The following is an 18,794-nucleotide window of genomic DNA, read 5'->3' as shown; positions in this document are numbered from 1 at the left end:
TCCTCTTCCTGGAACTGCTGGTGGACACTGTACTTCCTGGAATGGTAACCTCTCAGTTTTCACTCAGTCTATCTTTTAAGTCTGTGTTCTGGAATTTTGTTGCTGTTGGTACTGGGGTTTGAACTCAGGGCCTCACACTTTCTAGCGAGGCACTGTAAGCTTGAGCCACTCCACCAGCCCTTTGTGTGCATGTGTGTGTTTGGATACTTTCGAGATAGGGTCTCGGTTTTTGCCCAGGCTGGCCTCGAACCACAATCCTCCTGATCTCTACCTTCTGAGTACCTAGGATTACAGGCACGAGCCGCCAGGGCCCAGCTGTGGAATTTTATCTTTTGGATCATCTACAAGATGTTTTGTTTTCCCAATCATGTTTTAAAATCACTTTGATCCTTTCAGTGCATCAAGACATATTATGACCCAGAACAGTGTTGTGTTTTGTGAAGAGTCTGTGCGGTGCGCACCTCCTGTTGTGTGGTGACGTGTTTTGTGAATGTCAGGTCAGTTGTCTAACTGTGGTATTAGGCAGAAGGTAAGTGCAGAGATGTGTTATAAAGACTCAGTCGGCTGTGTGATTGTGGTGACTGACAAGTCCTGAAGTCTAGAGTGTGTCAGCAAGCTGGAGACCCAGAAGGGCTGATGGTGGAATTCCAGCCTGAAGGCCAGCTGGAGACTCAGGTGACTTTGATAAGCAGGATAAGATAGTATTCCAAGCTTTCCCCTTCCTTACAGGATGGCCAGCCATTTTGTTCTATACTGGCCTTCAACTGATTGGATGAGGCCCACCCACATAGTGGGGCACTCTACTTCACTCAGCCTACAATCTAAATGTTAGGGTCATCCAAAAACATCCTCACAGAAAAACCCAAGATACTATTTAACCAATATCTGGACACCCTGTGGCTCTGTTGAGACATAACCATCACACTTTCTAAGTTCCAAGTTCCTTCCCGCCACTTGGTACAGCACTCACTGAAGCAGGGTTGAAATCCTTGCCTCCGAGTGTGGAATCCGCTCGGTTCGGTGCTGTGGTTCTCTTGTGCTGGGTGTGGTGTACGCGGAGCTCCGTTCTAGGCGCCCCCATGTGTGGAGTTGTCGCCCTGATCTGTCTGTCGCCACAGATGGCCGCTGGGCCCTGGTGATTCCGTTAGGAGGCTGTGAGGGCTGTCTTTGAACTTAACTCCGTTCTTCCTCGTCTTCCCTTGTCTTAGCTCCACGCCGCCGTCGTAGCATCCTGCGTTCTTTTCGAGGGACGTAGGGTTATGGAGGCCAGTTTCTCCATCTGGCACGGGGATGGCTGTGGGCTGTCCCCCTGCGTCCCAAAGGCGCAGGGCCAGGCGGGGACGGCTTCACCTGGCTAACAACCGCAGCTCGGGAGCGGTGTGCGGGGTGTGCGGCGGACTCCGACTCCGCCACCGAGGGGACCCTGGTGCCCTCCCCCGGGGGCCATCGGGGTCAAGCGCCAGGCGTTTCCCCGCGAGCTGCGCGTCCCCGGCTCCCGGTCCTCCCGCCGCCGCGCTCGGCCCCGCGCTTCCAGCCGCTCCCGCGCCCGCGCCTCCCCGGCAGAGGCGTCCTCGTCTCGCCGCCCTCGGCCGCTGGTCTTCCGCCATTCGTCCCTCGGCGGCTCGCGTCTTCCTGCCCCATTCCTCAGGGGCCGCCCGACGTCCACGCCGCAGCCCCGGGTGGCCACGGGTCCTCCGGCGGGGCACCGGGGACCCTCACCCTAATACCCTGCCTGTGACGCCAAACCTTGGGTCGGAGTTCCGCGGCCATGGACGGCAGGGTGCGGCGCGGAGGGCAAGTGTGACGTAAGAGCTGATCCGTCCACACTGCACTGCTCTGGTGCAGGCCTCCCTCTTTCTATGACCATGCGCACAGTGGAGACCTATTGCCAGGTATGATATCACGGTTACGTAACTGGGTTACGTAATGTACTTGAATGCGTATGCGTCGTAATTTGAAAGATGAGGCGCAGCCATCTTGTTTTCATGGCCGTCATTTTGTCAACCTGTTTACTTATGGGGGAACCCGGTCTACATAATTATGGAAAATGGATTCTGGGGGAAGAACAAGCGGAGATCCCTCTGAGAAATACGGCCCAGAAAACAGTGCAGACTACAAACCTGAGCGGCTGGAGAAAAAGGCTTTGGCCAAGAACCAGACCCGCGGAGACTCCTGGGAAATGGAGTCCAACGGCCGGAGCAAGTGCGCATGACCGGAAGTGCCGTTGTCAGGAGCAGCCCCCCCCCCCCCCACTGGCTGTAGAGTAGGGGTTTCGCATTTTGCAGCGAGCTTGTCTGTTTTCCGTTCGTCGGTGGCAGGTGGCCGGTTACCGGTCACCTGTCGTTATCTTGGAAGCCAGCAGTGGCTTTCTTGCCCGAGTTCTGCAGGCTCGGGACAGGCCTCTAGAGTTGACGCAGCCGGGCAGCGACGCGACGTCCGGGGAACCGCTGGGAGTCGGTGGCGCGAAGTGGTACCCGCATGCTGGAGGAAGGAGGTGAGAAAGGTAGACGGTTTGCGGGAGATCCAGCTTCTTGTTCTAGTTCACCCACTGATGCTGCTGCGTAGCCCCAAATACAACTCCACTTGTCTTTTCCTCATGTGGTTGGGGACAATCCTGTTTAAGAATTCGGGGACTAGAAAAATGCAGGCCTCGATAGTCTCTGCCTCTTATCCCAATGCCTGATAGATCAAAACCTTTAGTGAGTAGGGGTGGGGGTTCCTGGGAAGGAAAACGGGGCGTACCCAGGAGCTCCATGATTTCTTGTCCTCCCAACCTTTCTTGAAGCCGCAGCGATGCCTGGAATGCAGGAGTTTGAGGGCAGGTGCACAGGTCACCATGCTGTGTCATGGTTTCATGCTGCCCTGAACACTTTGTAATTATGTGTTGAAACTTGTGACTGTCTCTAGTAACTTTCTTTTATGTAACTTTTAAGTTTAAATTTTTTGCTTTTAATTTTGAATAAAAGCTAAATTCACAATAAAAAAATGTTTGCAAATATTTTCTCTCACTTTGTGGTTTTTCTATTACTTTCTTGATCATGTCCTTTGAAGTACAAAATTTTTAATTTTGGTGGAAGTCCAACTTACCTAGTTTTCCCTTGCTGCTTGTGCTTTTGGTGTCATACCATTGCCTAATCTGAGTTTACGGAGATTTTATTCCTATTTTCTTCTAGGAGTTTTAGCTCTTCAATATATTTTCAGTTAATTCTTGTACGTGGTGTGAGGTAGGGGTCTTTGTTTTTGTTACATGTGGGTCTCCAGGTGCCCCAGGATCATTTTTTTAAAATAACAATTCCTTCCCCATTTAATTTATTGGAACCCTTGTCAAAATTAATTGCCCATATAGGCACTTATTTCTAGAGTCTCAATTCTATCCCAGTGATCTCTGTATATCCTTATGCCAGTACCATACTGTTTTTAAGACTGATTTTGTAGGAAGTTTTGATGTGACAAGTGAATCCTCCAGCTTTTTTCTTCAAGATTATTTGGTCCTGTCCTGTAGTCCCATATCCAGGTTAATTTTACAATCAGCTTGATGATTTCTGTAAAAATGCCACTGGCATTTTGATAGGAATTGTATTGAGTCTAAAGATTAATTTAGACATTATTTCCATCTCAGCAATACAAGATCTTGCTGGGAGCATAGCTTAAGTGCTAGAGTGCCTAACAACAAAACTTCCCAGCTGTGAGCACGGTTTTTCTTTTCATTTAGATCTTCTGTTTGTTCCAATGATGTTTTATAGTTTTCAGTATATAAACCCTAATGCCTTTGTCAAGCTTATTCCTAGTTTTGATGCTATTTATAAAATTGAATTGTTTTATTTTGGGGTTGTTCATCAGTATTATAGAAATAGAACTGATTTTTAGGAGTTCATCTTACATCCTGTAATCTTGGTAGGCTTACTAGCTGTAATAGTTTTTCATGGGTTATTTCAGATTTTCAGATACAAAATCATGTCATCTGTAAATAGTTTTATTTTTTCCTTTCAGATCTTAATGTCTTTATCTTTTTGTTTAATTGCCTAGCTAGAATCTCCAGCATAATACTGAATAGATGTGGTAGGAACATAAATCTTGTCTTATTCTTGATCTTAAGAGAGGAAAAGCTTTCAACCTTCACCATTAAGTATAAGGTTAACTGTGGGGAGCAGACTAAGCCTATAAGAACTGGACACAAGCAAGGCGAAATACAGTTAATTGCTTTTACCTGTAGGCCAAGACAGGCACAGACCTTGGCCCACAAAACAGGGACAGGCAGAACAGCTGTGTCTCCAGAGCTTCCTTCAGAGAAGCAGGAACACAGGTTTCTCCTGTTACAATGCCACGCCCCTTCAAATGGCTCCATCCTGTTTGCCGCTATAAAAGACCCCTGAAGGAGGAAGAGGGGCTTTTGCTTTTGGTGTGGGAAGCCTTTGGAAAGGAAAATAATTATTGAAGGGAAAATGCTAAAGAGGGGTTGACAAAGTCTGCACTGAGAACTTTAACATAGGCTTCAGAAAGCAAAGCTGAGAAAGAACTTCCTACATTGGCCTTAGGACAGCTAAAGCCAAAGAGAACATGAGACAGGGCACAGTGAGAGTCTAAGGACCAAGACTTTAAGAATTAAGCATATGTGGGTTATAGGTGCGGCTGTTTGAGCACCAAGGCTTTAAAAAAAAGCTAGAGAGATGGGACAGTGCAAGCCTGGGGGCAATTAAACTCAAGATAAGCTAAGAGCAAACATGGGACAGTGAGAGCCTAAGGAAAGTTTAAAAGCAAGGTTTTAAAGAACTGCAAGAAGCAAGGCCTTAAAGAATCAAAATAAAGAAGCAATGAGGGTTGTGTGTCTCCAGCCAAGTGTACAACACACCTGACCCAAAATTTCTGTCTGCCCTATATCTTTTCTAAAATTTCCAGTTGCCCCCAGTTAAGTCCAGTAATAACTAAGAAGAGAGAACGTGAGAAACAGCGCCCCCTTCAGTTAATGCAACATCTCATTATCAAGTTGAAATTTCCTACTTCTAGTTTAGCGTTTTCTCTCATATAGGGTCTTGCATTTATGCCAGGGCTACCCTGGACTGTGATCCTTATTTACACTTCTACCTGGCCCAGCTTTTATTGATGGGGTCTCAATACTTTTGCTGATCTCAAACTGCAGTCCTCCCAATCTCCATCTCCTGAGTAGCAAGAATTACAGGTGTGATCCACCACACCCAGCTTTTTTTATCATGAAAAAGTGTTGATTGCCCAGTAAGACAATCATGTTGGGTTCTTTTCTTTGCTATCATCCATACAGTAGTGTGCTAATGAGATTTTAGTATGTTGAGCCAACTTCACATTCCTGGGATGAATCCTAAATGTCTTGTATTTGCAGAATTGCTTTCTCCAAAAAATTAGTAGGTAGCATTTATAACCTGTACACGTACATGCTAGGCATTATCAGCAGATTCACCTGTATATAACAGGTGAGATGCCTGCCTAGCAAGCATGAGGCCCTGAGTTCAAACCCCAGTACTGGGGAAAAAAAAAAAAAAAACCCAACAGGTGAGAAAAATGAGCTAGAGAGGTTATGTGACTTGCACACTGCTTGGTGGTGGCTCTTAGATACTTGGAACTGTTACACTTTAATACATCCCTACATCTGAATGAGTTGATAGATCTGACATCAGAGGGAATGGGAAAATTTACATCCCACTGCCAATTCAGTTCAAGTGCCCTGGTACCTTTGAAGCCCCTTTTTGTGGGTGCTCCTACGGGGTGTGTGGGGGCATCTAGTAGCTGCAGACTTTCATGCTTTGTTTTTCTTCCCCTAGCACCGCCTTCTCCAGATGCTGCCCTTCCCCTAGAGCAAAGCATCAGAGAGGAAGGAATGGCTACTGGTCTCCTTACAGCTGGGCCTCCTGTAAGTTGGAAACGGACTCGCTATAAGACCACCTTTTTATTTTTTCTAATATTAATAGTTTGAGGTTTTCCTATCCCAATTATAAAAGTAGTCCACACTCACTACAGACTCCTGGAAAATGCAGAAAACAAGTCACCCTTAAGCCCAGAGGTATTACACCGTATAACACCGTAACATTGAGTGTGGCCTTTGTTTTGTCCTGAAGTGGGTTGGTTCTACTCTGTAACCTTCCTATTTCCAAGTAGAAGTTTATAAACATTCTCCCATTTCAGAAAGGGCATTCCATAAAATCATTTGAATATTCTTGTGAGATTATCAACTGTCTGCTCCTCTTTATTCTTTACTTGTTTAGGTAAGACTTTTCACTTTTAAAACACGGACTCTTCAGGTCCCTCAACAACTCTATGCTTTAAAATTCACTTTATCTCTTGAGATGAAAACAGCTTTTTTCATTCTTTATTTACATTGAATGTTTGGGGCCTTTTTTTTTCTCAAAGATATTCCAAATTTGATCTTAGATGTTTTTTTGCTTGGTAGTACTAGACAGTGAATTCAGGGCCTTGTGCTTGCTACAAGCCCTTGTAGTTTTTTCAGGCAGGGTCTCAAACTTGTTGAGGCTACAGAGGGATCCTCACCTCTGCCTCCGCAGTAGCAGGGATGTGTGCACCGCGCCAGCCCCTTGAATTGGTTTGCCCATTCAGCAGCCTATGTTTCGAGTATAGTGCATGTCGTAACACAAAATACCAGTGCAGTTCAACTATTTTAAACTTATTTTTAATACTTCAGCTTTTACATGAAAGAAAAAAGCAACTGGGCCTTTAGGTTTAACTGAAGTTCAGTCCTGGTCTGGGAACAGACAATAGCAAGTTAGAGCAGGGCTTTCTGACTATCATGTTAGATGTTCATATGTAACCTGGCTAGAAGATAATTGCTAGTCTCGCCTCTCTACCTGGTTACCCCACTCCAAGTCTCTAGCAGAGGGTACACTGCAGAGGTGGTACCTGTTTTTGTTGTTGAAATAGATCCCATGCTGGCCTGAAACCCAGAGTTCTCCTGCGGGATTGTAGCTGGCTGGAGGTTTGAGGTCTAAACAGCTTTTCATCTTCTACCCACATCTCTCCTAAACTCCACTGGTATGAAATATCCACACATGCGTTATCTTCCACTTTAAACCTGTGGGCTCAAAAACTCATTGACAAGCCCCTTCTTCCCATGTTTGTTTGATTCATTCTCAGATCTCACAATTTTCACATGTAGGTGTACATCTAGTGTATTCAGTGACACTTGAAATTTCACATCAACCCCCCCCCCCACACACAGAGCTCATATTAATTAGAAGGTTCTTTGCATTCTGAATATGGACTACTTGCTATTTGCCAGATTACAAGTACTTTCTCCCTTGCGAGACTCTACTCCTGGTGATTCTCTCTTGCCAACCTCCTAAACCAGCTTGGTGGTGCTTTTCTTTGGTCTCCCTGTCCTTCCTCCCCTATTATCTCTTTGATACATACTACACTCAGTTGTATAAAACTGGCTCTTCTGCTTTTTTGGCTGTCAGTGTTCCCAAAATTTTAACTTTCACATTTGGTATTTCTACTTGATTACTCACTGTTATGAACACATTGTAAATTTTCTGCATTTAACTCCCAGGCACCTATTTTGGCCCAACTGCTTCTTTTACAGTTTGTATTTAAGTCTATTGGAATGATTAATGTGAAGAGTGCGTTTCAACTTTTTGTGCATGTCAGAGACATAAAAAAGCGATTAGTAAACGCTTTTCTTGAGCACTCAAGACTTTTCTAGCTCTCCTTAAGCTACTAACATTACCACCCTGTCATCCCTACCCCTAGACCCTAAAAGGCATTTTAAGGCATTTGCTTGTCTTTTCAGGACTCTGCACCCTTCAGCAGCATGACTGTGGCTTTTACCCAGGATGGGTGGAGCTCTGCCTTCCCTGCTCTGCAGGACAGGCCTAAGGAGGGGACTCAAGGAAAGCCCAGAAGCCTGGTCCTGCTGGGTAAGGGAGGTAGGATTAAGAATCCTAAAAACCCACTGTGAACGGTGCTGAGGATTGTGGTGGGCCAAAGAAATCCTATTTATTCTCTTTATGTTCCTAGTGGGAAGTCTGTGTGGTCCAGTAGGCAGATTCACTCTGCTTCACCCAAGGTAGGATATCCTCATTCTGTCATTTCCAGCGTTGGGTCAGCTCCTCCATAAGTAAGGGTCCAACAAACATTTTTCCTGTGCTCTCTCAAGTTCTAGGTGACTGTCCTTAATACAATCCTAGAGACTTTTGTCTTGATTAGGACTTCCAGTTTCTCAACCTGGCACAAACTCCCAGTTGGAACTAAGGGAAGGCCCACGGATTATGGAGGATAAAGATGTGAGAAAGCAGAGTCCCTCTGAAACACATTAATACATCTGATTACTGTAAAAGAACCACCATTTATGCAATGATATCAAGATGAGGTTAGCTCACTGGCCAAAAGTCTCACAGCTGGCAAGGAGTGCAAGGCTAGGATCTCAAGCAAAGCCCAACTGCAAAACTCACTTACCTCACAAGTCTCAGGGCTGGGAGGATTGAGGCATGTGTGATGTCACTAGACCCTGAAGAGTACCCATTCTCTTGATGGTAACACAGTTATCTTTGCTGGCTGACCTGGCACACTACCTGGTTCACCTCACTTAAGTTTTCAGGCTCCCACCTTTACTGCAGTGAATGAGCAAACCCACTGTACAGTATCCTTTGTAAACCAACTCTCTAGAATAAGTATCTTGAAATTTGCTACATTTAGTAGATCAAAGAACCTCATTTTACTTGACACTGGTTTCCTTAAATCAACTTATAACTAGTAAGATTGCCCAAAACAAAAAACAATCACAAGGCAATGGGTGGCAAAAGCAGGACTGTCACAGATTAGGCAAGACACATCTAGGTTGGGGGAGGATCAGAACCCACTCCCTCTCTTGGTTTGGAACAGAAATGTTCTGGGTGAAAAGGGTAGTCACCAAATCCAGCTGACTCCTTCAGCCTTTTATTTGTTCCTCCAAGGGAGTACTATAGAGCCAGGTGCTTTTCTGTTTTTCAGACTGGAAAACTGTGATTGAACCTCCAGCAGGGCCAACCCTTCCTGAAGGATCGTGCAAGACACACAGGTAGAGATGCCCCATGGAGAGCTAGAGCACAGGCACAGTGAACAAGGTCGGAGATTCAGTCTGAGACCAGTCCTTTCTCCACGAGGGAGAGTGCCTATGGGAGCAAGGCCTTGGAAACGTGAAGTGTGCTCCACAAGCTTCCAGAATTCAGAGCTGATTAAGCCTCACAGGTGCAGCGAGTGTGGCAAAGCCTTCAGCTACTGCTCTTCCCTTTCTCAGCACCAGAAGAACCACACCGGGGAAAAGGCCTATGAATGCAATGCATGTGGGAAGGCCTTCAGCCAGAGCTCCTCACTTATTCAGCACCAGAGGATCCACACTGGAGAGAAACCCTACAAATGCAGTGAGTGTGGGAGAGCCTTCAGCCAGAATGCAAACCTCACTAAACACCAGCGGACACACACAGGAGAAAAGCCCTACAAGTGCAGCGGGTGTGAGAAGGCCTTCAGTGACTGTTCAGCCCTTGTTCAGCACCAGAGGATCCACACTGGGGAGAAGCCCTACAAATGCAGCAACTGTGGCAAGTCTTTTAGGCACAGTGCAAACCTCACCAGCCACCAGCGGACACACACTGGAGAAAGGCCCTACCAGTGCAGTGAGTGTGGCAAGGCCTTCAGCTACTGTGCAGCCTTCATTCAGCACCAGAGGATCCACACTGGGGAAAAACCTTACAAGTGTACTGTGTGTGGGAAGGCCTTCAGCCAGAGTGCAAACCTCACCAACCACCAGCGGACACACACAGGGGAGAAGCCCTACCAGTGTACTGAGTGTGGGAAGGCTTTCAGTCAAAGCACCAATCTTGTAATTCACCAAAAGATCCATGGCGGGGAGAAGCCACATAAATGTAACAAGTGTGGGAAATTATTCGGTGAGAGCTCAGCCCTTATCCGACATCACATAACTCACACTGGAGAAAAACCCTACGAGTGTGTTGAGTGTGGAAAAGCATTTAACCAGAGCTCGTCCCTTCGTCAGCACCAGAGGATCCACACTGGAGAGAAGCCCTACAGATGCAGTGAGTGCAGGAAGGCTTTCAGGTGTAGCTCTACCTTCATTAGACACCAGAGAATCCATGCTGGAGAATAACTTGGAACGTAACTGGTGGAACGCCTCAGACATGACAGGTCACCTCAAGTCAGATCTGGTAACTGCTGATGGCCCAGAGCATCTGGGAATAGCTAACTTTACAATCCAGAGGACAGCCACATGCAAAAGCACCTTTAATAAATACTTCAATCTCAACTTCCCATGCTCAGGTAGAAGCTTAAGAGCTTTCTGTTTAGCATCTTCAGTAAATATCAAGGATCCATATGGAACTCCCAATTGCATTACAGTCTTTTCCTCACTGAGCCCAATCTCTGTGGCATGTACTCCAGAAGCCTTGGTTTATTCAAAATAAGTGAAGAACACCTGTCAAGGCCAGGTATTTTGGCAATACTAATTTCCTCCTTGCATGCAGGGAAAGGGAAGTCTGGGCCAAGTAAGTTTAAAGCAGTCAAAACACAGGTGATATATGGCACACTCTTATAACCCAATGTGGGGGCTAATGCTATTTAACAGGTTTCCACAATTAAATGGGGGAACCATTTTCAACTCCCTTTTATGGTACCAAGAGTCCCTTTTAGGCAGTGCTTCAAGCTGCCCAGGAGGAGTCTGTTTCAATGCCTGTGTCTGAGAGGGTAAGCACAGAGTCAAAAGGAAAACAAAGATTAGATGAAGCATGGTAGAGTAAGCTCTACTTGCTTAGTTTAACTACTCCATCAGGAAAAGAGGTAAGCAATAGGTGCCATACAACTACTGAGGACTTGTCATGTTTCTTTGTCCTGTGGTTCTGAGGCCTGGTTTGCAAAGACCCTCTGGTTCTTGGGCCCCCAACCCACCCACGAATGGAAGAGGTCTGGGTTGGAGAGCTGTTCTCCCGTGTGTCCATGCTGAACTGTTTTCTTTCTGGCCCAGAATGTTTACATGCCTACAAAAGTACCTTTCCTTTCCATGTCTTTTCAGAGCTTGTTCCACACAGTACAGTCTCTTACCCACCAGGCTTGTCACCCAGCATACTTTACAGGTTCCGCCACCATGGTCCCCACTGAGCAACCCACAATGAACCAGCTCCCTCAAGGTAGAAGCCCAGATGATTTATTGAAACATTTTCTTTTGTACTTCTTAACTCTGTGGGAAAGAGAAAAAGCTCTATCAGCAAAGGAGAGTTCAGTGATTCTCTCACCCCAGTACTGACTAATCTCCAGGAACACATTAGCTGCTCCTACTCCAGCTCTTGCCCCTCTTAACCAAGTGAAGTCACTTACAGCTGGGCATTCCACTGCACCACTGTTGATGTCATCTATGATGTCATGAGGGTGACGGCCATCGACATTGCAGCCCACAGACTGTGCAGTGCCCAGGATCTCTTTAATTGTTCCTAAAATTACATGGTGACATCAGAAGGGCTCACTGTTCCCCACAACCCTCAGGTTTTGAAAGCTGGCAGAATGGCTCAAGTGAAGTGCCTGCCTAACCAAGTGGCCCCAAGTTTCAAAACCCAGTATAGCAAAAAAAACAAAAACAAAAACAAACCCAAGAACACCATGGAAGTTTCACAGCAGGCAAGCGGAGGAATGAAGTCCCACTCCCTTACTATCTAATACCAAATGCTCTGTCCAGCTGCTTCAGCCCTGAGTCCACTTCCATGGGTTTCTTGATACCCAGCCCTTCTTTTGAAGCTAGAAAACATCGTACCTTGTTGTTTCCTTCAAGTGGCAAGAATGTTAAACACCCCAAATTAGTTAAGGTGGTTATACATTTCCTTTCTCTTACCAGAAAGTTCTCTGGCTAATGATCGGTGACGCATCTGTCGGGCAATGTTGACAATTTCATCAAAGGTGATGTTTCCGCTGTGTTTAACTGCAGAAAAGAAAACAGCAGTTTACACAATCTGACCAGAAAATAACACAATTCCCTCCATTACTTCTTTCTCAGCTGTTCCCATGCTTTCGGCACAGAATCATCCACATGAAGAATAACCCTGTTTCCTAAAAGCTGGGTTTACTATCAGCTCACCACTGGATTGCACCAGCCAACAGAACTGGTCAGGTGCAGTGGCGGGTGGCTAAGGGCAAACCCAAGCCTGAAATTGGTGTTTTAGGGATGAGAAACAAGTTTAAAGTGCTGGAGTTAAGGGTTCAGTGTCAGGCAGTCCTTAACTGTCCTGATTTCAAGTCACTGTTCTCAGTTGCTCTACAGATTTTCTGTATGCCTGAGGACCTGCCCCCAGATACTAAGAACACCACATGGCACTTTTTGACAGACTTCCTTTACCCAACCCAGTTCACATGCACTCCAGGCTTCATTAAACAGGAAACAATCAGGCATTTAGCAAACATTTGATATATAATATCAATAACCAACCACCAGGAAAACAAATCTAGCAAAAAGCCAACTCACTGTTCTTCTGTTTCTTCCTGTCTCTTGGGGGCTCCTTGAGGGCTTTGATGATCAGGGCGGAGGCAGAAGGCACAACCTCAATCTGCCAAGAGATTCTTGATGTGAATTTGCCCTCCCTTACCTCCAACGACCAATACTTCTATATAAGCCCTCAGAGACCATGGGCCAAAAGGTTAAGATTACTGCACATGCTTAAAACCCATTCTTAGCCTGAAAGATGTTAAGTGTTCTGCCCACTGGGCACCAGTGCCTCACACTGTAATCCTAGCTACCCAAGAGGCATAGATCAGGAGGATCAATTTCTATCCCGGGGAAGAAAAAAAAAAAGGGCTGGTGGAGTGGTTCAATGAAGACCATGTTGAAGCCCCAGAACCACATACACAAAAAAAAGTGATAAGGCTGAATATCTGAACCCTTGTCTTTGCCCTAGGACCACACCACTGACAAGGCCTTCCCACAGACAAACCCAACACAAGCAAATACCTGGGCCTGTCTGTTCTGAATGGTCAGTTTCACTGTAATCCTCAGACCCTTCCAATCACCAGTTGCTTTGGCAATGTCATCACCAACCTTTTTTGGAGACTGCAGAAACAAAAGTTATATAACCAAGGGTGCCCAAAGTCCTAAATTGAACGTGTCTTAAAACTTGCCAGTTCTAGTCACTTGCCAAAACCACAAACTTTCTTTATCCAGCACGCAGGTAACAGAAGCACCTTAGTGTACCAAGCCAATCAAGACACTCACCTTGGCATTAAATGGGGAAATGAGTCTTGCCCAACTGTGAGGTGGGGATCTTGGTATTATCTATTTTAAAACTCCTTTGTCAGCCCAAACAGAATAGGCTCAAGTACCAGCTCAGCTAAGGGCCAAGGCAGCATAGCAAGACCAAAGGGAAAACACACTTGGGACAACTTATCACTGTCCAAGAATTGAAGACCTAATGATATTTGGAAATGCAAGCCCCTATACTCACCAGAAGTCCACCCACACCCCATTTGATCCCAGAGTGTGGCCCACTTTCCCCACCAGGACACCGGCTAAACAGGCTGCCCAATGTCACTATTGAAGGACAGACCGAGGGAGGTCAAGGAAACGCCCTCCACATCTGAAAGGCATCTCCACCATCAGGCAATGCAAAAATAGGCTATAAAACCCCCTCCCCATCCTGACCCACGAGATCACCGGTTTCCGGGTCCCCCTGCATTCCCCGGTATACAGTAAATTCTCTACAAATAAAATCTTTCTGACCTCTGCTGTTTACCTGTGCTTTCATCTCAGAGCAGGCACCTGAAATTCCTAAGCCTGTCATTGGGCATCACTATGCCCCTCCACCCTTTCAGAGCTCTCACAACTTGACCTCCTAGCACCCAAAGGCTGCAGCTAAGGGACACGTGCAGCCAGTGGCTCACACCTATAATCCTAGCTTTTCAAGAGGCAGCAATCAGGGCAATCGTAATTGGAAGCCAGCCTAAATAGTTAGCGAGCCCCTATCTGGGAAAAATTCCTATCACAAAAAAGGGCTGGTGGAGTGGCTCTAGGTATAGCCCCTAACTTCAAACTCCAGTACGTGACAAGCGGGCTATTAACCAGTGCCAAATCAGTAGCTTAAGGATAGTCGGGGGTGCCGAGGACCGAACGTCTGAGCCTATCCCTACTCTCAAATAAGCAAGCGGCCATGCGCGGGGTGACTTACCAGACCCAAGGGACCGATCTTAGGGGCCAAGGCAGATGTGGCGCCGACCTCGCCACCGGTGCACCTCAGGTACACTGGGAGAGAGTACAGATTAGAGCCTCTGCGGGGGCGCGAGGGCAGGCACCCGACCCTCCCTCGGGCTTGGACTGCAAAACCGAGCCCCGGCCGCGGCGAACCGGTCGAATGGACACCGCCCGGGGACAGGCCTTACCCGAAGGCGTGCGGGCTGCAAGGCCGCCGGGTCGTCCGTTCCTCCCTCCCCATTTACAAGTGAGGCCCAAAAAGGACGAGGCCCGGCAGAGCAGCCCAGCGCCCGACGGCCCCTAGGAAGCACGGCCCTAGAGGCCGGCAGGGGAAGGCACGTGGCGGGGGCCGAAGGCCAGACGGGCAGCGGGCTGGAGGGGGGCTCCATCCGCAGCCCCGGCTGCAGCTAGGGCACGCACCGACTTTGATCTCGTTGGGGTCGAACTTGGGCGGCATGGTGGAGGTGGCCGGTGTCGGATGAACCCGGATTCGGGACGACCGAAGAAAGTTGCACCTTTGCCTCCTCCAAGCCGAAAGACCAGAGACCGGAAGCCCTCGGACCACGCCGGATATAGACAGGAAAGCGCGGCTCTCGCGATAACTTCTGGCTCCGCCCTGCCTCTGAGCGACGCCCTTACTGCCATGTTTTTTGTGGGCAGTCGCCTGGTGCTGAATGGTGGAAGCCGGATACCTGGGTGAGCTGGGGTCCCAAGTGGGGTCCGGGGCATTTAGCCCGGGGGCATTCAGAGAAGAGGGGCTCCTCCTGAGGTCCTGGATCCTCATTCCTCACGCTCCCTTATCATGAGCATTGCTCCGGGGTCCCTGGCACCCAATCCCAGAGCCCCGCCCCTCCCCGGAGGGGTCCGCACCCCTATTTCGGGACCTCAGAACCTGAGAGATCTTAATCCTCTTTTAACCCTTCCACGCTGTGTCCATTTTAGTTCTCCAAACAATCTATTCAGGTCTAAATGTAGCCCAACTCTTCATTCTGCGATTCCGCGGTTCTGAGTCTCCGACTTCGTCATCCTGGTCTGCATGACTTTCTGAGATTCTGAGTTTCGGTCCCCAGCTGCTGGAGGAGACCGGACTCTGGGTCCGCAGAGCCCGTGCGGGTGATCCGCGACCCCGCGTGCATGACCAAGCCCTCGGAGTGATCACCGGAACGTCGGAGACCTCTCCGGCCACAAAGCCAGGTTAGCCACTGCCCAGTCCAGCCAAGGAACGATGGGTGCGGTCCTCCCTATCTGGACTGGATGTTGAGGAGAGGACATCGGGAAGCATATCGGAAAGAGCTGAACCAGGAAGGATGGAGGAGCTGTGGTCACTGGGGAGAAGGTTGGGAGGGCTAATCATTGGGGTGCAGAAGGGTAAGCACTATGCAAGAGGGAGGGATGGGGACATTTTTAGACCATTCTCCATCCCTATAGGCAGGTGGGTGAGGAGAGCTCCCTGCCGGATCTGCAGGTTTGGCAGCCTCCCCAGACAGCCCACACCCAAGGGTGGAAACCTGTGATCAATACCTGTCCTGAGGATCCAGTGTGTGTCCTCTGACCCTCTTCTCCCTGGCTCCTGTAGTGCCCGGAACAGTTTGTCCATGTGCAGTGTTTCGTGGCTTCTGTTTGTTGAGCATTCTTTGCCAGGTATTGTGCGTATATGAAATCATTGAATCCTCCCAGAACCCAGTGTTGATAGTATCATTACACATCATGGATAAGGAAACTAAGGTTCTAAGAGGCAAATCAAAAGTGACACAGTTGACAGGGGCTGGAGGAGTGGCTCAAATGGTAGAGTGCCTGCCTAATAAGCTCAAAGCCCTAAGTTCAAACCCCAGTGCCCCCCTCCCGAAAAGTGACACAGTTGATGGGTGGCAGATCTTGAATTCACACCCAGTAATATTTCATCTCAAAGCTCAGGTTGTTAGCCACACACTTTGATTGTCTCCTGCTTATTACCCCTGATTGAGCAGTGATGGTTACAGATACTGTGCAGGCCTTGGCAGGCAGAGAGCACCAGTTTCCAAGCGTATTTAGTGTGTGTTGAGTTATCTGAGCATCAAGGAGTTGGGAGAACTGCACAGGACCAGGACCTGAAAGACCAGGGTTCCAGGCTGAGTAACCAGATCACTGGAATTAATGAGCATGCTTTCTCCACTATAAACAGGGCTGTGGTGAGAATCAAATGGAATAATAACTGCGAGGTAGGTAAAGTGCCGAAGGTTGCTATATAACATATATTTAACTCACCTCTGTAGTGCTGATGTAGTTGAGTTTCCCAAGTCATGGCTGGGTCTAGTTTGGTCCTGCTCATGCCACTCTGACAGGGGCTAGAAGTGACCCATCATCTGAGTCTGTTAGAGTCCTCAGAGAGCATCCTTGGAAGGCATCTGGGGAACTTCCCTAAGATGGAGGAGAGATGGGACCTGGTATGGGGAGAGAGAATGGCCTAGGTCTCACAGTGGGTCAGTGGCTCGCTGGCAAATGTGGACCAGAACCCAGGTCACCTGGCCTGCCTGTGTGCTCTTTCCACCCCATCTTGCTGCTTAGTGTTTCATTGCCAGAGTGTTGAGCACTGCTGTATGAACTCAGAACTCTGATAAACAAGGTGACACAGCTCTGCCCTCATGGAGCTCTCCATCCTGCATACCAGCCACATGCTCTGGCTTACTGTGCTGCCTGCCTGTGGAGTCGGGGATTGTGACAAAGTCCCAGGTCCTCACTTCTCTTCTATGCCCCAGGCTCCTGAAGATCTTTCTGGGGAAAGAGAACAATGCCACTCTTCTTCCGGAAGCGAAAACCCAGCGAGGAGGCTCGGAAACGCCTGGAGTACCAGATGTGCCTGGTGAGGAACAGTGGACCTCCTCTGACTCGTTCCAAGCCCCTCTGCCGTACACAACCTATGCCCCCTCCTTGCCTCCCCACCCCTACCAGTGCACTCCCCCTCCACTCCCATTATTACTTGCTGATTTCTCTTTGCTGGACCTCAAGCTCCAGCAAAGCCAGGATTACTGGGCTACCTGTACAGTGGAATCAGATGGTGTCTGTGATCCCTTCCAGGTCCTTAATTCTGTGTTTTTTTGCCTGGGTTGTCCACACCATAAGGGCGTGTTGCTTGAACACTTTAAAAAATATTCTTGGGGATCTAGTTCAGTAGTAAGGCACTAGCCTAGCATGCTTGAGGCCCTGGGTTTGATCCCCAGCAACACACACACATAAACAATTAACTAATTAATTTTAAAAATTTTTTTCCTTCTTAGGCAAAAGAAGCTGGAGCAGACGACATTCTCGACATCTCTAAATGTGAGCTCTCAGAGGTAAACTGAAGGTGGTGAGGCTGTGAATTTAATCTGTCCTGTTTTCATGGAATCCGAGTCCTTGGGAAAGACAGATGTGGACTAAGACTTTAAAAAGGCCAGAAGAGCTAGTTAAGAGATGTTTGCTTAAGATTCCATTCTTGTCCAAAAGAATTGAGAAAATCCTGTGGCCTCAACATAGTCTGCAAGAGTCAAGGAGTCAGGCTGGAAGCATGGTTCAAGTGGTAGAGCACCTGCCTAGCAAGCAGGAAGCTCTGAGTTCAAACCCCAGTACCACCAGAAAATAAAACTAAAAAATAGTCAAGAAGTCTAATTAGAAAGTTTGGTGGCACACATCTATAATCCCAGCACTGAGGCAGTAGGATCTCAAGTTCAAGGCCCATTTAAGCTACACATGCAGACCCAGTCTCAAATAAAAAAAAAAAAAAAAAAAAAAGAGGGCTGGCAGAGTGGCTCAAGTGGTAGAGCACCTGCCTTGCCTAACAAGCATGAGGCCCTGAGATCGAACCCCAGAATCACAAAAAAGAAAGAAAGGGAAGGAGGGAGGGAAAGAGGAAGGAAGAAAATGTAACCACAAATTCCTCAGGTACTGGAAGTCAGGACTCTCCAGCCCCTGATGGGAATGGGGTGGAATGGGAATGGTGGACTAGAGTAGGGCAGGGTGGGCCTGGCAGATGTTTCCTGACAGCTGATTGGAGGAGGGCCAGCCACACCCCCAGCACCATTCCTTCCCAGCTCTGCTGAGCTGAGTGCTATTTTCCATGTTAGTGTTTTATGTGTTTACCCTTGCTCACCACCTGCCAGCACTCCCTCATGTCATTACCATGAGGAACTGGCAGGAGAGAGGCACTTACCCATCGCCTCTTTATCTTATCTTAGATTCCATTTGGGGCTTTTGCAACATGCAAAGTTCTACAGAAGAAGGTGAGTTCAGTCTTCATTTTCAGAGAATCCATTACTGCGTGTTTTGCCTGTAGGAAACCATGTGTGACTTTTAGGAGCGATCTTCCTGGCCACCTCCCTTCTCCCTGGCTTTCACCCTTTTGGCCTGTAGAAGGGGTTGTTACAGCTAGGAGAGCAAGTAGTGGGTTTAGAAACCCTAGGCCACTCCTGGCCCTGACATCTCCTGGTTTCATGATTTGGGTGACTCCTTTAAACTCTCACATCTCATTGTTTCATCTGTTAAGTGAAGACATTCATAGCTCTGCTGTCTTGTCCAAATTAAAGGAGTTCATAGAGACGAGTATAATATCTGTCACATAGTAAATACTTATTACCCTCACTGTGAT

The 18,794-nt window shown here is 47.7% G+C and overlaps 3 protein-coding genes and 1 non-coding gene across 10 annotated transcripts in view; 2 read left to right on the top strand and 2 right to left on the bottom strand.

Annotated features, from left to right (window-relative positions):
* The first annotated feature begins 55 nt into the window (after nucleotides 1–55).
* Znf79 (zinc finger protein 79) lies at nucleotides 56–13,730 on the top strand. The gene is given in 6 exon segments (XM_074053157.1): nucleotides 56–2,494; nucleotides 5,793–5,881; nucleotides 7,772–7,898; nucleotides 8,188–8,284; nucleotides 8,972–9,021; nucleotides 9,024–13,730. Coding segments are annotated over 6 exon segments (1,479 nt in total). The 5' UTR covers nucleotides 56–2,478; the 3' UTR covers nucleotides 10,124–13,730.
* On the bottom strand, nucleotides 11,152–14,776 carry Rpl12 (ribosomal protein L12). Its single transcript, XM_020173792.2, has 7 exons — nucleotides 14,615–14,776; nucleotides 14,172–14,245; nucleotides 12,962–13,060; nucleotides 12,479–12,560; nucleotides 11,852–11,938; nucleotides 11,344–11,456; nucleotides 11,152–11,206 (listed from the first exon to the last, which is right to left on the bottom strand). Exons 1-7 carry the CDS (start codon nucleotides 14,649–14,651, stop codon nucleotides 11,201–11,203), a joined length of 498 nt encoding a protein of 165 aa, XP_020029381.1. The 5' UTR covers nucleotides 14,652–14,776; the 3' UTR covers nucleotides 11,152–11,200.
* On the bottom strand, nucleotides 12,012–12,140 carry LOC141415972 (small nucleolar RNA SNORA65). Its single transcript, XR_012440913.1, has one exon. It is a non-coding gene; the product is annotated as a small nucleolar RNA SNORA65 (small nucleolar RNA).
* A 33-nt stretch (nucleotides 14,777–14,809) lies between the features above and the next one.
* Nucleotides 14,810–18,794, top strand: part of Lrsam1 (leucine rich repeat and sterile alpha motif containing 1) — a 31,625-nt gene continuing 27,640 nt past the window's right edge. For 2 of the 7 annotated variants that reach the window (XM_074053151.1, XM_074053146.1), the window contains exons 1-6: nucleotides 14,810–14,890; nucleotides 15,265–15,388; nucleotides 16,356–16,392; nucleotides 16,930–17,033; nucleotides 17,449–17,505; nucleotides 18,385–18,429. In XM_074053151.1, the coding sequence (XP_073909252.1) occupies nucleotides 16,962–17,033; nucleotides 17,449–17,505; nucleotides 18,385–18,429 (174 nt within the window). In that variant the 5' untranslated portion in view covers nucleotides 14,810–14,890; nucleotides 15,265–15,388; nucleotides 16,356–16,392; nucleotides 16,930–16,961. Of the gene's footprint in view, nucleotides 14,891–15,157; nucleotides 15,389–15,622; nucleotides 15,836–16,355; nucleotides 16,393–16,929; nucleotides 17,034–17,448; nucleotides 17,506–18,384; nucleotides 18,430–18,794 lie in introns of all 7 variants that reach the window. The other 5 variants (XM_074053149.1, XM_074053150.1, XM_074053148.1 and 2 more) reach the window with 5 other exon arrangements.

Source organism: Castor canadensis, chromosome 13, assembly GCF_047511655.1.
Source record: "Castor canadensis chromosome 13, mCasCan1.hap1v2, whole genome shotgun sequence".
In the NCBI taxonomy this organism is placed as follows: Eukaryota; Metazoa; Chordata; class Mammalia; order Rodentia; family Castoridae; genus Castor; species Castor canadensis.
The sequence above is the reverse complement of the archived record's forward strand: the minus strand, read 5'-3'. Positions and strand labels throughout refer to the sequence as shown.

Excerpts from the sequence above, each read along its gene's own strand:
- Rpl12 (XM_020173792.2), bottom strand. The coding sequence starts at position 14,651 with ATGCCGCCCAAGTTCGACCCCAACGAGATCAAAGTCG. Across the intron at positions 13,061-14,171 it reads AGATCGGTCCCTTGGGTCTG|TCTCCAAAAAAGGTTGGTGA; the intron begins GTAAGTCACCCC and ends TTGTTTCTGCAG. Across the intron at positions 11,939-12,478 it reads CAGGAAGAAACAGAAGAACA|TTAAACACAGCGGAAACATC; the intron begins GTGAGTTGGCTT and ends TCTTTTCTGCAG.